Genomic DNA, 17,585 nt, shown 5'->3' with positions numbered 1-17,585 from the left:
TACAGTTTGTCCCTGAGATGTAATGGAGTGGAAGTAGAAAGTAGCTTGAAATACTCAAAACTCAGTGCTGTACTTGAGTAAATGTAGGCTACTCCCATTTGACAAACAAACACACAAACAAAAAAAAAAACAAGTCAGCCACAATTAAAAATATTACATTTTATTTTCATCTCTTTTCATCAAAAGAACCACAAACAATGAAAATACCGGAGCGAAAAAAAGTAAAGTGCAAAATCCTTTGGCGTCAAACTAAAAAGGATTCACATCAGCAAGTTAAACTGACACACACATAATATCTCTGTGGTCTCTTCTTTATACATGGTAAAAAAAAATACACTGATATTTTATATATTTCTTACACAAAAACTAATCTGCGATCGGAAAACAAAGACAGTAAAATGCAATATAAACCAGATTTAGTTAGTAATTTTGTTGTTAAATAAAAAAAAAAATCTCAAAACTCTTTCCTTCATCATACAGTTATCCATTCTTTTATACTGTCTTTGTCTTCTTTGGAGTTCATACTAAACTTACAGTTTCTCATGAACCTATGTGGTCCTCTTAAATACAGAAATGTACACACTTAGGAGCAAAGCCATTACAGTCTTTACTACACATCTTCATTGAATTAGTATTAAAACAGCAGGAAACTTCTGGCATCTATACTCTGAACACTGACTGTAGCCAAAAGTCTCATGAAAGTCTCAGTTTGCCGTCATGCAACATCCTTCATGTAATCCATTTTATGTGTTTATGGTACTATTTTGTTCATGATGTATATTTTTTGCACACCTAAAGGACATCTTGTTATCATCGTATTCACCAGCAGTGGCTCGGTTGGTGGAGATCGACAGCACTGAAGTCACGGATCGAGTTTCCACAGGATTCAGTCAGCACACAGCGAGTGGTCACGGATGAAGACGACACATCAGTCAGTGCCGGTTGTTGTGAGACAAACCACAGTCTTGTTGCTATGTGTTTTCTATTGACGGAGAAGAGTGTATGGTGATCGCCGTGGATTCGCTGATGGTGCTGGACTGCTCTATGAAGTTTTCCTCCGTGGCGTTCAGCTCCGTTGTGGGCAGCTGGAAGCTGTTCTCCGAGGTCGGGTTTGAATTGGAGATGCTGCCAGACACAGAGTTGACTCCCATGGTGCTCAGCGGCATGCTGCTTTGAACTGTGGATTGTGACATCTTCGGGCGAGGTTTGGAGCCACCGCTGGCTCCCAGCACTCTGGATGCATGGGTCCGTCTGGCAAGAAAAAAACATGACGTCACTTCTCTCACATCCTATGTAGTGCAAATTGGCGTGTGATCTTCAGTAACCGTTTCTCCACAAGATGTACTTAAAATATGGAAGATATTCTCTCTGGCCTTGTGATCTGATTTTGCTAGTAGGACTACAACTTTAACCAAGCTTCCTCTGTCGTCCCCCCCTGAAAAAACAGTTTAATTATTGCTAACAAAAACAAGAGCATGAGAAAGATAGCAAAACAAATAAAAACTTAGCTAACAAACAAAAATAGTAAATAAACAAAAAGAGACTACAGTGTGTGCAAAATTGCTGATTTCATTGTGTGTGTGGCGTGGGGGGCCTGAGGCAACTCCATTTGTCACCTATAGGAAAATACGGCACAGGATGTTGCAAAGTACCTGTACTTAAATACTGTAATTAATTAGTATTTCAATACTTCTACGTCAGAGGAAAATATTGTGAATACTGTGTTATGCGGGATAATTTTGCCTCCTCAGACCTCTAAAATTGATAACAATCTAAGGGAATATTGTGCAGTAGGGAAAACATGAGGTGGACCTGTGTCATGGGGCTGTGAGTAGGCACTGTGCTGCTTTAACCCTTTAAAACCTGAGCAAATTGGCTTGTTTTTTTTTTAAACATGGGAAGAAGGCAATGAGCAACGACAGAAGAAATAACACAAAAATTAAGAAGAAATAAGTAAAAAGTAAAAGAAAATTACCTCAAAAAATAAAAAATAACAAAAAAAGAAAATAAGTAATTGACCATGAAATAAGTGGTTAAATAAATATCTAATAATTTTATAACATGTAATTATTTTAAATAATGTTTTTGCCTTGCTGGTTTTCTTATTTTGCCTAGACATTTTTTAAAAATAAATTTCTAAATCTACTATTTTCTTGCAAATTGAGGAACATTTTTTACCAAGTTGCTCATTGCCTTTTTTCACTTGTTTTGGAAAGAATTCAATTTGCTCAAGGTTGAAAAGGTTTAAATACCTGTAAAAGGCATCTGAAAGCAGCAGAAGAACGTGATGTCGCTGCAGGTTTCGAGGGTTAAAGGGCCACAAGCTCAAAAGGCTGTGAACTGTGAGAATATGCTGATATGCAAGTTTGTTTTTATAAGAAAGATTATAAACAGCAGGTGATTAGTCGTCCCTGAAGAGGATAAAAATAGCATGATTGTCTGTTTTGTAGCATTCACTATGCAGGAATTGTCCTGTCAAACAGGAATGCGGCCCTACCTGTTGTACGTCTTCAGGATGATGAGGAGAATTGCGAGAATGATGATGATACCTATGACGATGACAGCGATCATTGCCCCAGAACCTGAGAGACAGAGAGCGATTAACATGTTGAAAGGTTGTTTTCCTGTCACTGTGTTTCTACTAAAATTTGCATTTTATATCTAACACATTCCCTCTGCTCCAAGCCGTGCAACTTAGTCTGTGTATCCTCCACAACTAGTGTGTAGTATCTTAGCAACGGCATCGCTTGCAGGCAAACTGAACATGGCAAATATTTTCTATTAAATGCATGGGTGCCACTCCTGCACAAACCATCTAGATTAAAGCTGCATGACGCAATAGGTTGTTATTTATGAGGCTTGTCTTATCATCGAATTTTTCAATTTATTTTAATCTCTGCCATAGGGGACGTTCAAGATCTGGTGGTGTCCACAACAAACAGCTCACTCACAAGGGTGTGTTTTATCAATAACCAATTTAAGAGGACAAGGAGACACACACACACACACACACACACACACAGACATCCTTACTCTGGATAAGTATTTGTTCTTTTGTCTTTGTGACTGTGGTTGTGTTTGAAGGTACTGTAGTGTTGGTCACAGGTGAGACAGTTGAAGCTTGCATCTTCAGCAATAACCTGTACAAACAAAAAAACAAACAAAGAAAAAACACTTTGGTCAACTGAATATTCTCTGAAACCATGACTAAACAGCACTACATCATGTAAGGGTGACCTTTTTCAAGGTTGAAAGACATTCTGCAGCAGTTATACTACAAATTGAACAAGGAGACATAAATAGAATTCGAATGAGATTTGAAGATTAAAATATCCGTGTGCTATATTTCTGTAAACAGTAGACAGGTGGCACAGCAGAGGGAGTGCACCAATGAATGACTGTTTAAAGAAACCACAGGTATGAGGATCCTCACCAGAGCATTATGTATTAAGTACAGTTAGTGCCGACTTTACTACCACACGACTGACGTGCTGACCTGACGTCAGCAGTCATTATGATCGTTAAAATACAACTTGTACACTTTCTCGCCTAACCTCTGTACATGGGACTGACGTGAAATGGATTTAAAGGACGTGATTGTGTTTGCACTTTATCTGCTGGCGCTAAGATCACACAGCGGGTTCATACATCACTGTCACGTCTGCTAAAGCTCTATGAAAACATTTGCTGTTTAAGATGTGTATCATCGGGCTGATGCAATCCAGACAGGCCGGGATACATTGTTCAGACATGTGAGACACGCTTGTTACATTATTGTTGAATGAATTGATGAATGCATATGTACCCCCAACTCTGCACATATATACACACAATAACGTCTTAGGGTGATACAAGGGAGAAGTATTTCCCAGTGTAAGTTAAAAATGATGTCTGGTGTTATTTTATATATTTTTTTCTTATTGAAAATAAATCCCTTGAAAAGACCAAAACCAACAATAAACTGATTCTACAAACAAGTATTGTCCATACGGCCAAAGCCTGATGTGTTTTATTTCTTTGTGTTATAGGCATCAACTGCTGCGTGAATTTTGTTAACAAAAACTATGACTAAATATGTTCGTCGACCTCTTTTTATCGATACAGAGACGGCACCAGGATCATAAAATACTAATTGTGACAATAACAACATGCAATACTGCTGATGAAAGAAAGAAAAACGACTAAAATGGAGTTTAAAACAAAAAATATTTATAAAATATCTCTTTTTGTCTGAAATATTACAGGTGTTGTTTTTGTCAATGCAGCCATTTGAGATCTTGTGTTGTGTGTGCCTAATCAGGACTATATCAGCAGTGTACAGTAGAGTGCTGCAGGAATAAGTTTTTGGTAAGATGCCTGAAATAAGGTCTGTGGCTAACACTAGCATTAGAAACACTGAAGTCATGTGAACGCAGTGTAGTTTGATTATAGCCCAACATTAGCTTTTTACTTCAGGCAATTGCTTTTACACTTAAAAAAACTATAGAAGTGGCATTCAGTTGTGAAGATTATCTTGCTGTGAACCAAATTTGTAAATTGTTACAAACGTTTGTTTGCAACAAAATCTATTTTCTGTGATAATCCAATATCTAATGGAATAATCCCATTGGCTTTTTGTTGAAGGAACCAGGGCAATGTAAACTATAGGGCTGAGCAAAAAAACAAACACAAAAAACATCATCCCTGCACCACTCTATTAGCACCATCAGGTCACTAGACCAAACACTTTCTGCAAGCTGCATTCTTAATCATTCAAACTGTGTCTTTCATCAGATATTGATAACATAATGATAAAATAAGTCTTATGAAATCATAAAATTACTGGTTTTAGCTGAACTAAAATGAATGTTCAATGTAATCAGAAGACTAGAAGAAGACAAAAATATCACTGTTTTTATCGTCTATATACTGAAATTGTTTTTTTTTTTGACTGAGAAAAGATTAAAATTGCTTTTATTCAACTAAAACTTGACAAATAAAGCAGGGTGATGTTGACTAAATATGATAAAAACTAACAAATAGCTAACACTTCTCATTAAAAACACATCAATAAGCCACACGTTTACAGTGGGTGACATGTGCTTTCATTAGGATCAGCAGTCCCACATACACCATCCTGCAGCTGTAAATATTTACTAGGGCTGCAGAAAAAAGTCCCCAGCACTCACAAATTACTCCAGTTAACATTTGCTGAAAACTACAGTACCCAGCTGTTTTAGGAAATGACTGTCTTTTGGTCTCTTGTCACACTCTTCAAACTGTACCTTTTTATTATCATGATTAACATGTCTTCTTTTTTTAAGATGCACTGCTGTAGTTTTTGTTCTCTCAGTCCTGACACATTTAATCATGCGATCAAATCAAGAATGCATATCTCAGATGATATGTTGCTTCAGGCAGACAATCAGGGCATCTACATTATCTTTTCATTGATCTTAACACACTGTAATCCTGATCCTATTTTACTCTGATGCATTTGTTGTGTGTCATGAGGCGATCCTGAGTCATTAAGGAAGATCCCTGACAGTGTTCAGGAAACAAGCTGTAGGTCAGGGCTGTCTCTGTAACAGAAACCTCCCCCAAGCTGGAAAAATACACTCTGCATACTCGGTTATCAAAACTCATGCAAACTTCACATGAAACTGCAGTCACATTGTTTTTATGTCCTGTAAAAAAAAAAAAAAAGGTGAATACTTGTAGGTTCATTGTAATTTGCTCCTTTGTTTTAGAAATGTCACTCCTGCGTCAGTTTCCACTTCCACTACACTAGAACTACTCAAGCGTCATCACGGGAGTTCCTCACCCGCTTTTCACGCAGATGATGAGGCCACCGAGAGCATTAAAAAAACATGACTCAGAGATCTGGCTGTTTTTATTCACATGATTAACTATACCGCCTGAATTGTTGCATAAAATCATCTTTCTTTGTGTTTTTTACAGGCAGTTTTGTAAACTTTCTGAAATGTATCATCTTTTTTTTGCTGTCACATTTTAAACGACTGAGTTCATCTAGTGTGTCAACATGTCATTATTGTGTTTGTTATTTTGCAACAAAACTTTTTAATTATAGGAGACAAATGAAGGGAGAAGAAATGCATTAAAACATTGTTACAATGAAGACGCGAGTGATGCTGAATTGTGTCTGCTGGAGTGAAGCACCGCAGCACAATCAGAGCAGGTGCTTCAAGCGGACAAAATTTGCATTGGCTATAAAAAGCTGGAAACCCTGGCACAAGGAAGAGCAGCTCCACACACGCACACACATACACAACCAATCCCTTGCTGTCACTGACTTCTCAATTGAGTACATTCAAGTTCTTACAAAAGATTGCAAAACCTTTACTTCTATAGCATCACCTGGGAAAATCCTGCTGAACATGATTAAGTTTCTAAACCACCAGTCGACTTAATGACAAGTTGTTGACAGACGTTACAATGCTGTCACTCTCAAAACCACTAACTGAGGCTGCACAGAAACCACAATATTAATCTAAAAAACAAGACAAAGACAGTAGCACTTCTTTTGCTTCATCACATGAGTTCATACAAAATACAAGCAATAAATATCACAAACTTTACTGTTTCTGTTCAGGTATAAAGCTGCTGCTGTGACAAAGAACCTGTTTTTGTAAATGGAAAGGTGGGGGTTCACTGACTCTCTAATGAACACCTGGCTGCTGAAAGATAAGCTGGCATACTTTCTCTTTTCTTCTCTTTCACACACACACGCACACACACACACACACACACACCCATTTACAGTAGCCTAATTATTTTCTGCCACAGATACTGCCACTGTTCCAGCAAATCACTGAAGGAAGTTTTGGAAAATATGAGTATTCACCTTTGTTTAGAGTTAGAGGTTGATATAACTCTCACTCTGGTGAATATGAAGCTACAGCTAGTTAGTTAACTGGTTTGTAACTAAAATCAAAGCATAAAATCAAGAATATGCTGTAGTGTGTTTCTTGGCTGGGTGTTTTAAATATGTGCGTCACATCAACAGTGTGACCAGTTACATTATTGCAGAGTTGCCTCTTAAGTAATAATAATAACTTTTTTTTATATAGCACCTTTAAAAACAGAGTTTACAAAAGCACTTTGACAAACAAAGCAAAAGCAGAAAGGCGATAAATAAAAGGCAATACAACACCAAAAAGCCAAACAGTGAGCTAAAACTAGGGTAGAGTGAGGGTAAAATTAAAACAAGAGGACAAATAATGTAAGATGCTGGATGCAAAATGTCAAAATAAAACAGACCGAAACCAATAAAAGCAATAAAACCACAAATAAAAGGAAATAAAATAAATAAAACATAAATAAAATAGATAAAATAAATAAAACAATGGCATCACATAAAAACAAGCCTATAAAAATGAAGAGGAAATGTTGCTAACGTCAGGTAATTGAGCTCAATATCACAGTACCATAGGTAGAAACAAAACCATATTAATGGTCTACCCCTTATCAATCATTGGAGTGCTGAAAAAAAGTTGAAGCCAGCTCAACAAACCAAATCTACCAACGGGTTCAAATAAAGGAACCTGAACGTTGATTTATAGTGAGTCTGCACTGACATGTTTCGGGCTTACGTCTGAAGCTTCATATCACTGGTTTCCATTCAAAATGACTTGTAGTGTGAACACAGCATAACTTCCTGGAGTCTCCACTGGTTGCCTAGCAACTGCTCCAGGCAAATTGTTAAAACTTTGTTTTTTGTCCAGATCAAACAAACAATTTGTTAATTAATGAGCTTTAAAATTACTGTTAGTCAATTACCTGCAGACACAGCTAGGCTAGCGGCTTCCTTTCGTGTCTAGTTTTTATGCTAAGCTAAGCTAAGCTAACCAGCTGCTAGCTTCAGCGACATATAAACTCCAAATGCACTTTCACTCACAGGCCTTATGTGCAGGGCTGGAAATTAGCAAGGGCCGACAGTTATATGTTGGTTAAACATGCAAATGGCTGCTAAATTACTCACTTACCAGTTAAAAAAAACCCAGTGGTAAGCTATAAAGTGGTTGGTAGATTTTGGAATCCACCAGCTGCAATTGCAGGTGGACAAAGGAGTGAATTTCCAACCCTGGTTATGAGTTAAGTTCCTTGGCTCATTTTTGCATGACACCTGTCTGTTGTGCTCTGCATGCAATGTATGGACTAATACAGTGACTTGTGTGCACAGCCGTAACCATTAATGGAGCGTAAATGTTTACATTCCACCTCCATGCTGTGCATATCCTGGAAGAATTGTGAAAGGACCAATTACAACATCATATATGTGACACTCATCAGAAACTAAAAGCACTTTCCTGTGATAGGATCAAGATTTGTACATAATGTTTCACAAACATCAAAGATTTTGAGTCCCTCTTATTGAAATTTGAAGAATTTGAATTTTAATTACAGGCTGAAAACAGAGACTCGATACTCGTGTGTACTGTACGTCTTATCCAGCTTCCTGCTCAACAGCAAACATTGCGCAACCAACTCTCCCAGTGTTGGCACACTATAGAGATTAGTAATGACATATATCATGTTTGCTATTTGCAGAGGTGACAGCTTCAGATAAGTGGCTGAATGATCATATGTTCTGTAAAGTGCTTTGGCGACATTGTAGAGAAACCGAAAATTAAAACTTTGTCTTAGAGGGCTTTGCACAGTACAGACAGCACAGCGTTATGTGATGTATATTTATTCATGTACAGTTATCAGCCTATTTACCTACATACAGTATATATACAGTAATATACAGTCAGTCAGTTGTTTACAGCAAGTATGGAGTAAATAGAAATATATTAACACTGGCTAACAAGCTAAATGTGGTTATTTAAATGTAAAGTCTACACAAACAGATGGACAAACAAACAAAAACATAGATAATTAATATTAATTTGCTACATAAAGAGCACCTGATTCAATTGTGTACAGACAGGGTGGACGTTGTTCTCTTGTGCTGATGAATTTACGAGCCTTTAAAGGGCAGTTTTGATTGGATCAATTAGAGTTAATTGGACTTTGAGCTGTTTTTCTTATGCTTTATGTGCTGCGTTGTAGCCATAGCAGCCGTACTGCCTCTGCAGAGGACACCACTGCTCTTGAACTGTATGTACAGATCTTAATTAGTATTGCCAACTGCAGCCCTGGTACATGCCAGTGTTTCATCTGTAGCCAATCAATTTCAAATCAATCATGAAAGGTACAATTCCATTTAAATGACATCTTGCCAGTTTAATTAGAGAACAGTAATACATATTCAGTGTTCCCATAGACAGGAAGAAGTCTAATTCAAGGACTTTTAAGTACTTTTTCAAGCACTTATTTTTATTTTCAAGGATTTAAATGTTTTTTTTGTCCGCAACCATTTGTTGCAAGAGAATTGTGCAAATTTATAAATGGAACAAAAATATGCTTCCAGGGCCTAAAATGAACTTTTTAGGCATGCAATTGGCAAAAGACAAAAAAAAAAAAAAAGAAAAAAAGTACGGCGAAGCAGCTCTGCAACCAATAAACAGCTCAACCATCAACAGCAAGACACACCGCTGATTATTTGACCATCATCAGCTGATTATTTTCTGCTGAATTAAGGCTCACAACTTGCAAGTATCACTGTTGTATTTTAAACATTTATCTAACACGTTTCAAAAAAATAATTTATCACTTTTATCTCAGCTATATTCCAGGACTTTTATTTATGAGTCTAAATTTCAAACGCTTCAGGCACTTCAAGCACCTTGCATGAACGCTGGTATGTGTGTTGTTGGGGGTGACCTTATTTAGGATCAGTGCAGGTCTGGTGTTCTGCGCAACCTCAATGGAAAGAAATGACTGCGGGTTGTAGAGATGCTAATGATTCTCCTAGCTTGGTGTGTGTCAACTCCATCAGATTGGGTGTGTCGACAGAAGATGGCAATACACCCGACTGATGCAGGCTCGGTTTAAGTGTAGCTTTGGTGTGGTAGAGGTCACGCAAGGATCAGGAGAGCTCTCAGCTGAGGAAACACCTACAGTTTACAAGCGTCATACTCCTTTCACTGTTCACCATCAGTCAGCACTTAATGACTGTTACCGGACCTCCTGGAATATAAACAACTTGTACTTAGTCCTGCCTAAATAGCAAACACCATAATTGCCCTGAGTAGGTCTCATTGCCAAAAGAGTTAAACATGACCATCAGCTAATTAATACCTGCCTGAAAGATGCTCCTTTTAAATAAGCAGCAAGAGTCAGCTCACGTCACTGGCTAAATGAAGTAAAGTCTATACTCACGTAAATGCAGAGGGAGATGCAACAGATTATACTGAAGCACTTTTAAGATGCAATTAATGTAAATACTCAAAGATTTTTGTATGAAAATAAGCAAATATAAAAAAAACATTGCTAAATGTACAAACAAATATGTAAACATTTAATTTAAATACTGTAAATGCATTCCACTGTGTAAATATTAATTGTTATGTATGAGTTGACCTAACTATTAATGGATTTACCTCTGCATCTTACAGAAGTAACAGAGCTCATACCTTAAAAATGGCATCCCTATCTCACATGGCATGACATACCTTCACATTCTCAGCAGTGAAAATTAATAGCTGTACCTGAAAGGTTATACCAGAAATTTACTTGGAACCATGTGTGAAAAATACTCATATTTCAATCAAAAGCATGTTTCCCAAAATGTTGAACTATTCCTTTAACCACAAAGCACAGAATCACACCAGCTGCTACAGAACTAGAGAGCAAACCAAACAGCAAAATAATCAACTGATCAGCTTGGTTTGCGACAGATTGCAAATGCCATAAACAATAAGCATACATTGTTTATCGTCACAATAACAGAAGGGAAATTCAAACGTGAGTTCCAGTAAAGGACTATGGAAGGAAAGACTTCCCACTGTGAGAACAGTCATTAAAGTCAGGGCTCGACAATAAAGGTTGCCAGGTTGTCATTGACAGCCATTTTGGGAAATTAGCAACCATTTCTTGGCTTAGTAACACCAATAGTAATCACTATAAAAGTAGAGACAGCAACTTGAAAAACTGCCACCCCAAAATAAATGTTGCATCAGGGATATTTAAATATTATTGTTACAGTCAGAGCCTGAACTAGACAACCATTACGCACGGTAAAAATAACTTAACTTAACTTTCAGTTTCAACAAACATTAGCTGAGGATTGGTTGGCAGCCTTGCAATTACTTTAAAAGTTGGTGTTGAACCATGAAAATCCACATTTCTACTTTATAAAAAAAAAGGATTTGAACCCCAGATCATAATAGTGACCACTGACCTAATTCTGATATCATCTGTGACTTAAAGGGTAAAAGGCTTAAAGGATACTTTTCATGTTTTTAGGCAAAGGAATTTGTAACCTCAACTAATCAGACCACTTTGACGTCAGTATCTACCTCCACACTGGCAGTCTTCGCTCGGCTGTAATAATAGTTTGTTTGTTGTTCCACAAATTGCAGGTATTCACTAACATGGCAGATTCAATATCCTCTCCTCCACCCTCAGTAAACAAATCATTTATTGCTTTTTCAGAGAGATGACTCTCAAAGCAGAACAGGAACAATTTAATGTAGTTTCCTCTTTTTTATGCAAGGGAAAAAAAACGACAAAGCTGTTGACTGGCTCGACTTTTTCCGCGTCTGCATGTTTGTCATCACATTGTGTAAAACACAGTCTCCTGCACACACATTCATAAACACGGTCAGTGAGTAACCTTCATCAAACGAGGGTTGGAATCAATATTTGAGCAGTCAATTAGAAGCAGGTTAATAAGACACAGGAGGAGTTATTAGTTCAGGAAGCGTACAGTCTGAAGTCACAGCAGAGAGGTCATCTGCGTAGATGTAAATGTCCCATACAATTTGTTTTCCAGATGTCACACAGGAGAGGGATTTAACTATGACTTTTATCGACCTCAATCCATCACAAAGGGATTTGCAAGAACACTGACAGGTCTCTGGCACAGCATACAGCGGCCTGTTATTGACGTGAATGATGAGGTGACATCAGAGATTTAAAAACGGGCTAATTTAAAAGGATGTATGTAGTAAAGAGGGAATATATCATGATTGAGTTTCAGCTCATGGTGTGAGAGTAAGTTGTGACAACCAGAAATCACAGCAGAAGTATTGTTAAGTTGGGCTCGCGTTCAACCCGGGCCGCTTGACTAACATCTCAGTACCGAATAAGGATGCAACTAACAATTATTTTCTTGATTGATTAATTGGATTATTATTTTAACGATTGATCGTTTGAAGATTTGATTTGATTGAGGATGTAAAACAAACAAAAAAAAAAGGTCATTACAATTTCCCTGAGCCCAAAGAGACAACTTCACATTGCTTCTGTTGTTCAACCAACAGTCCAGGACCCAAAGACTCTTCATTTACTATCATCACTGACAATGAAAAGCTGCAAATTGGAACAAGCAACTGTTTTAAACATTTTCTGCTTAAAAAATGACTAAAATGATTTATGGATTATCAAAGTAGTTGCAGATTAAGATTCATTTTATTGACTAATCAGTTCATCAGCTAATTGTTGCAGCTCTAATGCCTAACTAGGTACGAAAAAGTACAATTTTATGAATTAAAAAGGACCAGATGTTTCTATTAGGAATCATACAGTAGGGATAAGATGACAGGAAAAACTACTTTGTCATCGAGGGTACAGTAGCTTTTCACAACAGCTTCTCAGCTTACAATGTATTGTTCATGCGGTTATGAAAACCTTGACGAATGGATATTTATAGAAAGGCAACAATAGTAAAAGTGCTGTGGCATGATGGCACAAACATGTTGTTATACCCTTGTCAACACTTTTTAAAAATGACTGATTGATCTGGTCTTTGTCTAAACTGGCTGAGTTTGAAACAGACAAGATGTGGCACAAAGGGCGGGAATAAAGCGTAAGGCGTTTGATGATATTTATGGCCATTAAATCATTTTATCATCCGCAAGACATGAACATAGCGGTCACATTCACTTTACTGTGAGTGAAGTTGATTTTTTTTAGATACAGATGAGGCTGAATACGAAAAAGCAAACATCATCTAGTGTTCAGTTTGTCTGTTAACCACTTTGAAAGTCTTGAAAATGGGTTTTCTGGGTATATTTACTGTATTCAGGAGCTAACTTGTACTTAAAAATCAATCAGTCAGTCAAGGCAATTTTTGTGAGTCAACCACTGACAGTTATTGGTACCACTGTGTCATGAAAACACTCTGAACTGAAGGGTGATTAGGGATTTTGAATGCATGCACAGTATTTGAAGTCCTGGTGGAGTCTCATTAATCTCTGCTTGAACTGCCTGAGTTTGAATTACTACTTAGTTCTAATACATATGGGAAATCAGAATATCCTTTATACTTTTATACCACATTAAATGACTAATGCTAAAGTCATGTTAGTCAGAATGAAGCCAGCTGAGTTTCCGTTGGAGTTTCCCTTCTCATTGTAATACATTTGGCATTTTGTAATGAAGATGTCAGCTGCTCACAAGAATACTTTTCATTTAAAGTTTGGCATCCTAAAAAGCTGCCAACAGGTTTCCCATGCATTTTTATCAATGGGTTCTCAAAATGTTTACATTACGGTTCCCACACATTTTCATGGACAAAATGTCAAAACTTTTCTATGCCTTTTCAAGGACCCACAGTTCTTTTTTTTCGTTACGTTACATTGCATGGAAGGTTACTGTAGCTATTTTATTCCTTACAACAAAATTCCATGACATTTTTTAACACTTTCAGGAATTTTTCCTAATACTATGACTTTTACAAGCCTGGAAAATGTGACTGAAATTCCATGACTTTTCCAGGTTTTCCATGACAGTGAGAACACTGCTCCATAACTTTTCCATAATATTTTACCCCATATAATGACTGTAAGTAGTTTAAAATAGCCTGGACACCTCTCTGACAAGTGATTTGAAGAAGCAGCAAATGTGGAAAGGTACGCATACTTCGTTTCCCTTCAACTAAATTTGGCCACTTTTTCGCTCTGCATTAAAACATCAAAAGTTTAGGTGCAGAGGCTCCATCCAGTGTGGCTGGGGTCTGCCTCTTTGTATTATATTTGTCATCTGAAACCCATACATTATCATACAAACACTTTTTGGGCATTTTCAGATAATCAAACTGTTGGCGCTGGCTAACAATACTTGCAAATTAAACATTCCTGTCGCCAGCTACTTCAATACGCCAATTTGTATCATGTGATACTAGTGATGTTTCAACTGGCATGCAGTGCAACTCTAGATTTTACATTAGTAATACAAAAATTAGTATTTAGTACTTAGATATAGAAGTATTTTCGTGCGGTTAGCAGTACTGTAGGATTATTATGATCATATTTCAAACAATAGCTCAAACCATGTATATTCACTTTAGAAAAAAGGATTTTGGTAATTCTAAACCATTTCCAGGCCTGGAAAACAGTTTTTCAAATTCCATTACATTTCCAGGAATTTTATGACCATGGGAACCTTGTGCTAAATATTAAGTGCTAAATTACAGGTGCAGATTGAGACTCTGTTGCAATCTAAAATGTTGCTTGCTGGTATGTCCAGTATGCTTTCTAAGGCTGAATACTGAAGCATATTTTCAAACAATGCTTATCGGAGATGAAACTGATAACAATAGAAAGTAGGCTTCATACAAAAGCACCCTGCTTATCTTTCTACAGAGCCAGACTGAAGATTATCTTTTTCATGTGAAAACACTTGGTGATCTAGTTACTGCCCTATTTTAGCAGCATTTATAGATTGAATATTCCATAACTAAAATAAGTAGATATCATAGGCATTTTGGAGGGAACACGGGGGACATGTCCTCCTCAATGTTTAGAATATGTGCATTGTACTCCCAAATAAAAACATGGGGTTAGCAGAGGTCTTTTAATTTCAAGAAATTAAGACATTCCCACTATGAATTCATGAATAAAAATCACAAATTAGTGCATTAAAAAAATCCCCAGAATGCAGGAAAGTGAGTGTTTGATGCTTAAAATTTTCTGATGGAGGCCCCCCAGACTTCCCTTTGCACATGTGTCCCCTGCAACGTTGAAACAAAACCTACTCCTATCATACTGCGGAACATGAATGGAAGGAATAGCTTGTTGATTGTATAATGCATCCTCATTTTTACTTTTTATCCTCTTTTAGGGGTTAAGTTAGTCTTTCAACTTTCTATGTCAACTGGTCAAATAGAAACACACTACTGTAGCCCAATGAACAATTACTAAAAATAACTAAACCCAAAGACAATTTTAAAGTGATCCAAACTTTAATTTTAGCCCTCTGCAAACTGGTTAGGTGCAGCTGGTATGTAGTTACAGTCATTAACCTTCACAGGAATGACTGCAGCCGGATTTAATGAGTCGAAATACAAAAGAAGAACACGTGATCTCTATATTGTCTCCCCGATCAACTATTTTTGATAATAACCTTAAATGAGTCCAAAATAATACCCAAATCCTTATGATGCCTCTTATGCTATACAAAAACGGACTGCGGTGCCACACAAACAAGAGTCATATTTTCCTACAACGTAGTGGCAACTGCTGAGATGATAAGCAGAGATGTTCCATCAAACAGCCACTTATCAATAAGAGATGCACAGACAGATAGCACTGGGAACTGAAATTTAATCTCCACAACTCGTAAAATGTAAATCTGCGACGTTCAATTTGTTTGACCATAAAAGTTTAAATCGGAGAGCACTCTGGAATGTGAGATATTCCCTTTCACCTGACTCACCTGCTGCCTCGCCATATTGTCTGGGAGAGCCCCCGTTGTACACACACTGATACAGTCACAGCACACACACGCACACAAACACACACACAAACACACACACACAGAGAAAAGACTAAACTCACTGAAAAGTCACTTCCAATCTCAAGAGACGACATTTAGAGGAAAACAAAATCCTACAAGGAGTCAAAAGCAGAGACTTACCTAACTGTCTCCTCTTTGATTTCAGCCCCTGCCTTCTCCAGATGGGAGCCTGAGCAGCACAGAGCCCCCTCCCTCAGCTGACTGAGGGGGGCATAGTCCACCAGTGTAAGGGCTGACAGTCACAGCAAGTTTGCGGAGGGAGGCACAAGGGAGTAGAGGAGTGTGTGAGCTACTCCGAGAGAGGAAATAAATCCCAGGTGCTGCTGAAGTGGCAGTCCCACAGGTACACACAGACGGGACAGACAGAAACAAAGAACAAAAGAGTTTAAAAACGCACCAGAGATGCCACTGAGTGTGTGGTTTCTGTGGGAATCAGAGTGTTTATGTGCAGAGGAGGAGGAGGCTCCACGCTTGCTCACTTGTTGCGCCGGAGTTGAGAGTAATAATCTCAGGCAGCTGGTTTTTCAGGTCCTTCCGCCTGGCCCTTAGGCGTGCCGTGGCCGCTGATCAAAAAGCGAGGCTCGTCTGCGGGGTTGTCTGCTCGGCTCGGCTCTCACCATCACTACTGCCTCTCAAAATCAGAGCAGCTGCATCTCGCAGGAAATGCAGAGGGTGGGGCCCTGTGCATTTTGTCAAAGATGAAAAAGAAAAACTTACTTAAAAAAACATCTCATATGTCAAAATTCATCATATATATTTTTGCCCATGTGCCCCTGTACAAGGATCTGTGCCCCCAAGTGTGTATTTTTTTGTCTTTTCAATTAAATCATTATCTTTTTTATGGAGAATAATATGACTGTGTGCATGTTTTGTGTGAGTGTATAGACTAAGTATGTGGTTATAAAGTGATCTTGAATCCATTCATCTTTGCACAAACATGTTTTATGAATGTAGTTGCAAATTATCTGAATTACAATACTTATCCAAAAGGTACTGGGTGTGTTTGAAATGATACATCAGCCTTTTCTTTTATCAAAGGACAATGAGCTCAATTCGAACACTTGGCAACATTTGTGTGAAAGTTGTCCACTGAACAGGAGAAATGTTGGCAGTAATCTTCCTGACTGTCCTTCTGTCTGTCTGCTCTTATTATAGCATCTGTGACATGCCCGTCGTCTTTCCCCAAACAGCGCCAATGAGTCGTCAGGATCTCACCTCACGTTACCTCCAGGGGTTAGGTGGTGCCCACGACTACAAAGCAAGTCAGTGTTGTGCCTTTGTGAGAAAGTGTAACTAAACTTCATTTTGGCAGACACACATTGTTCTGCTTCCCCTGATTGCCTGCGTACGTCCACGAGCATTACATAAGTCTGAAAGCTCAAGTTTCATCGAAGAGAGAGCATCTTTCAGTAATCCCCACATTGTGTTGGTTTCAGTCAAGTACAATACTGCATGTGCAAAATTTGTTTGATTTTACTCAAGGTGAAAAGAAAGATGGATCATCTTTTGTTAAATACTTATGTAGAATTTGAATAGCCTAAGAATGGATTATACCTTTAAATGACAGCAAATTGGTTTGATTTCTTGAAAAACATGGTCGCAATGGTCGTGGTCGTAAAGGTCGCAGGGGGGCTGGAGCCTATCCCAGCTGTCATTGGGCGAGAGGCGGGATATGCAGGTCACCAGACTATTGCAGGGCTGACACACAGAGACAGACAACCATTCACACCTATGGACAA

At 37.9% G+C, this 17,585-nt stretch overlaps 1 protein-coding gene across 2 annotated transcripts; it reads right to left on the bottom strand.

The window, feature by feature from the left end:
* Nucleotides 1-194: 194 nt before the first annotated feature.
* Nucleotides 195-16,449, bottom strand: LOC121953934 (non-compact myelin associated protein). Of its 2 annotated transcripts, none has more exons than XM_042501215.1 (4): nucleotides 15,967-16,449; nucleotides 3,034-3,140; nucleotides 2,498-2,582; nucleotides 195-1,251 (listed from the first exon to the last, which is right to left on the bottom strand). In XM_042501215.1, the coding sequence occupies exons 2-4, from the start codon at nucleotides 3,125-3,127 to the stop codon at nucleotides 972-974; spliced, it is 459 nt and encodes a 152-aa protein (XP_042357149.1). In that variant the 5' UTR covers nucleotides 3,128-3,140; nucleotides 15,967-16,449; the 3' UTR covers nucleotides 195-971. The 2 variants fall into 2 exon arrangements, with proteins under 2 accessions (XP_042357149.1, XP_042357150.1); XM_042501216.1 differs by having other exon boundaries at nucleotides 16,244-16,449.
* Nucleotides 16,450-17,585: the final 1,136 nt, after the last annotated feature.

This window comes from Plectropomus leopardus, chromosome 14 (genome assembly GCF_008729295.1).
Source record: "Plectropomus leopardus isolate mb chromosome 14, YSFRI_Pleo_2.0, whole genome shotgun sequence".
Classification (NCBI taxonomy): Eukaryota; Metazoa; Chordata; class Actinopteri; order Perciformes; family Serranidae; genus Plectropomus; species Plectropomus leopardus.
This window is presented reverse-complemented; position numbering and strand designations above follow the sequence as displayed.

Bases quoted from the DNA above. Each gene is read 5' to 3' on its own strand.
- LOC121953934 (XM_042501215.1), bottom strand. From the start codon at position 3,127: ATGCAAGCTTCAACTGTCTCACCTGTGACCAACACTACAGTACCTTCA. The intron at 2,583-3,033 runs GTAAGGATGTCT...TCTGTCTCTCAG, and splicing joins AGAACAAATACTTATCCAGA to GTTCTGGGGCAATGATCGCT. The intron at 1,252-2,497 runs GTAGGGCCGCAT...TTTTCTTGCCAG, and splicing joins ATCCTGAAGACGTACAACAG to ACGGACCCATGCATCCAGAG.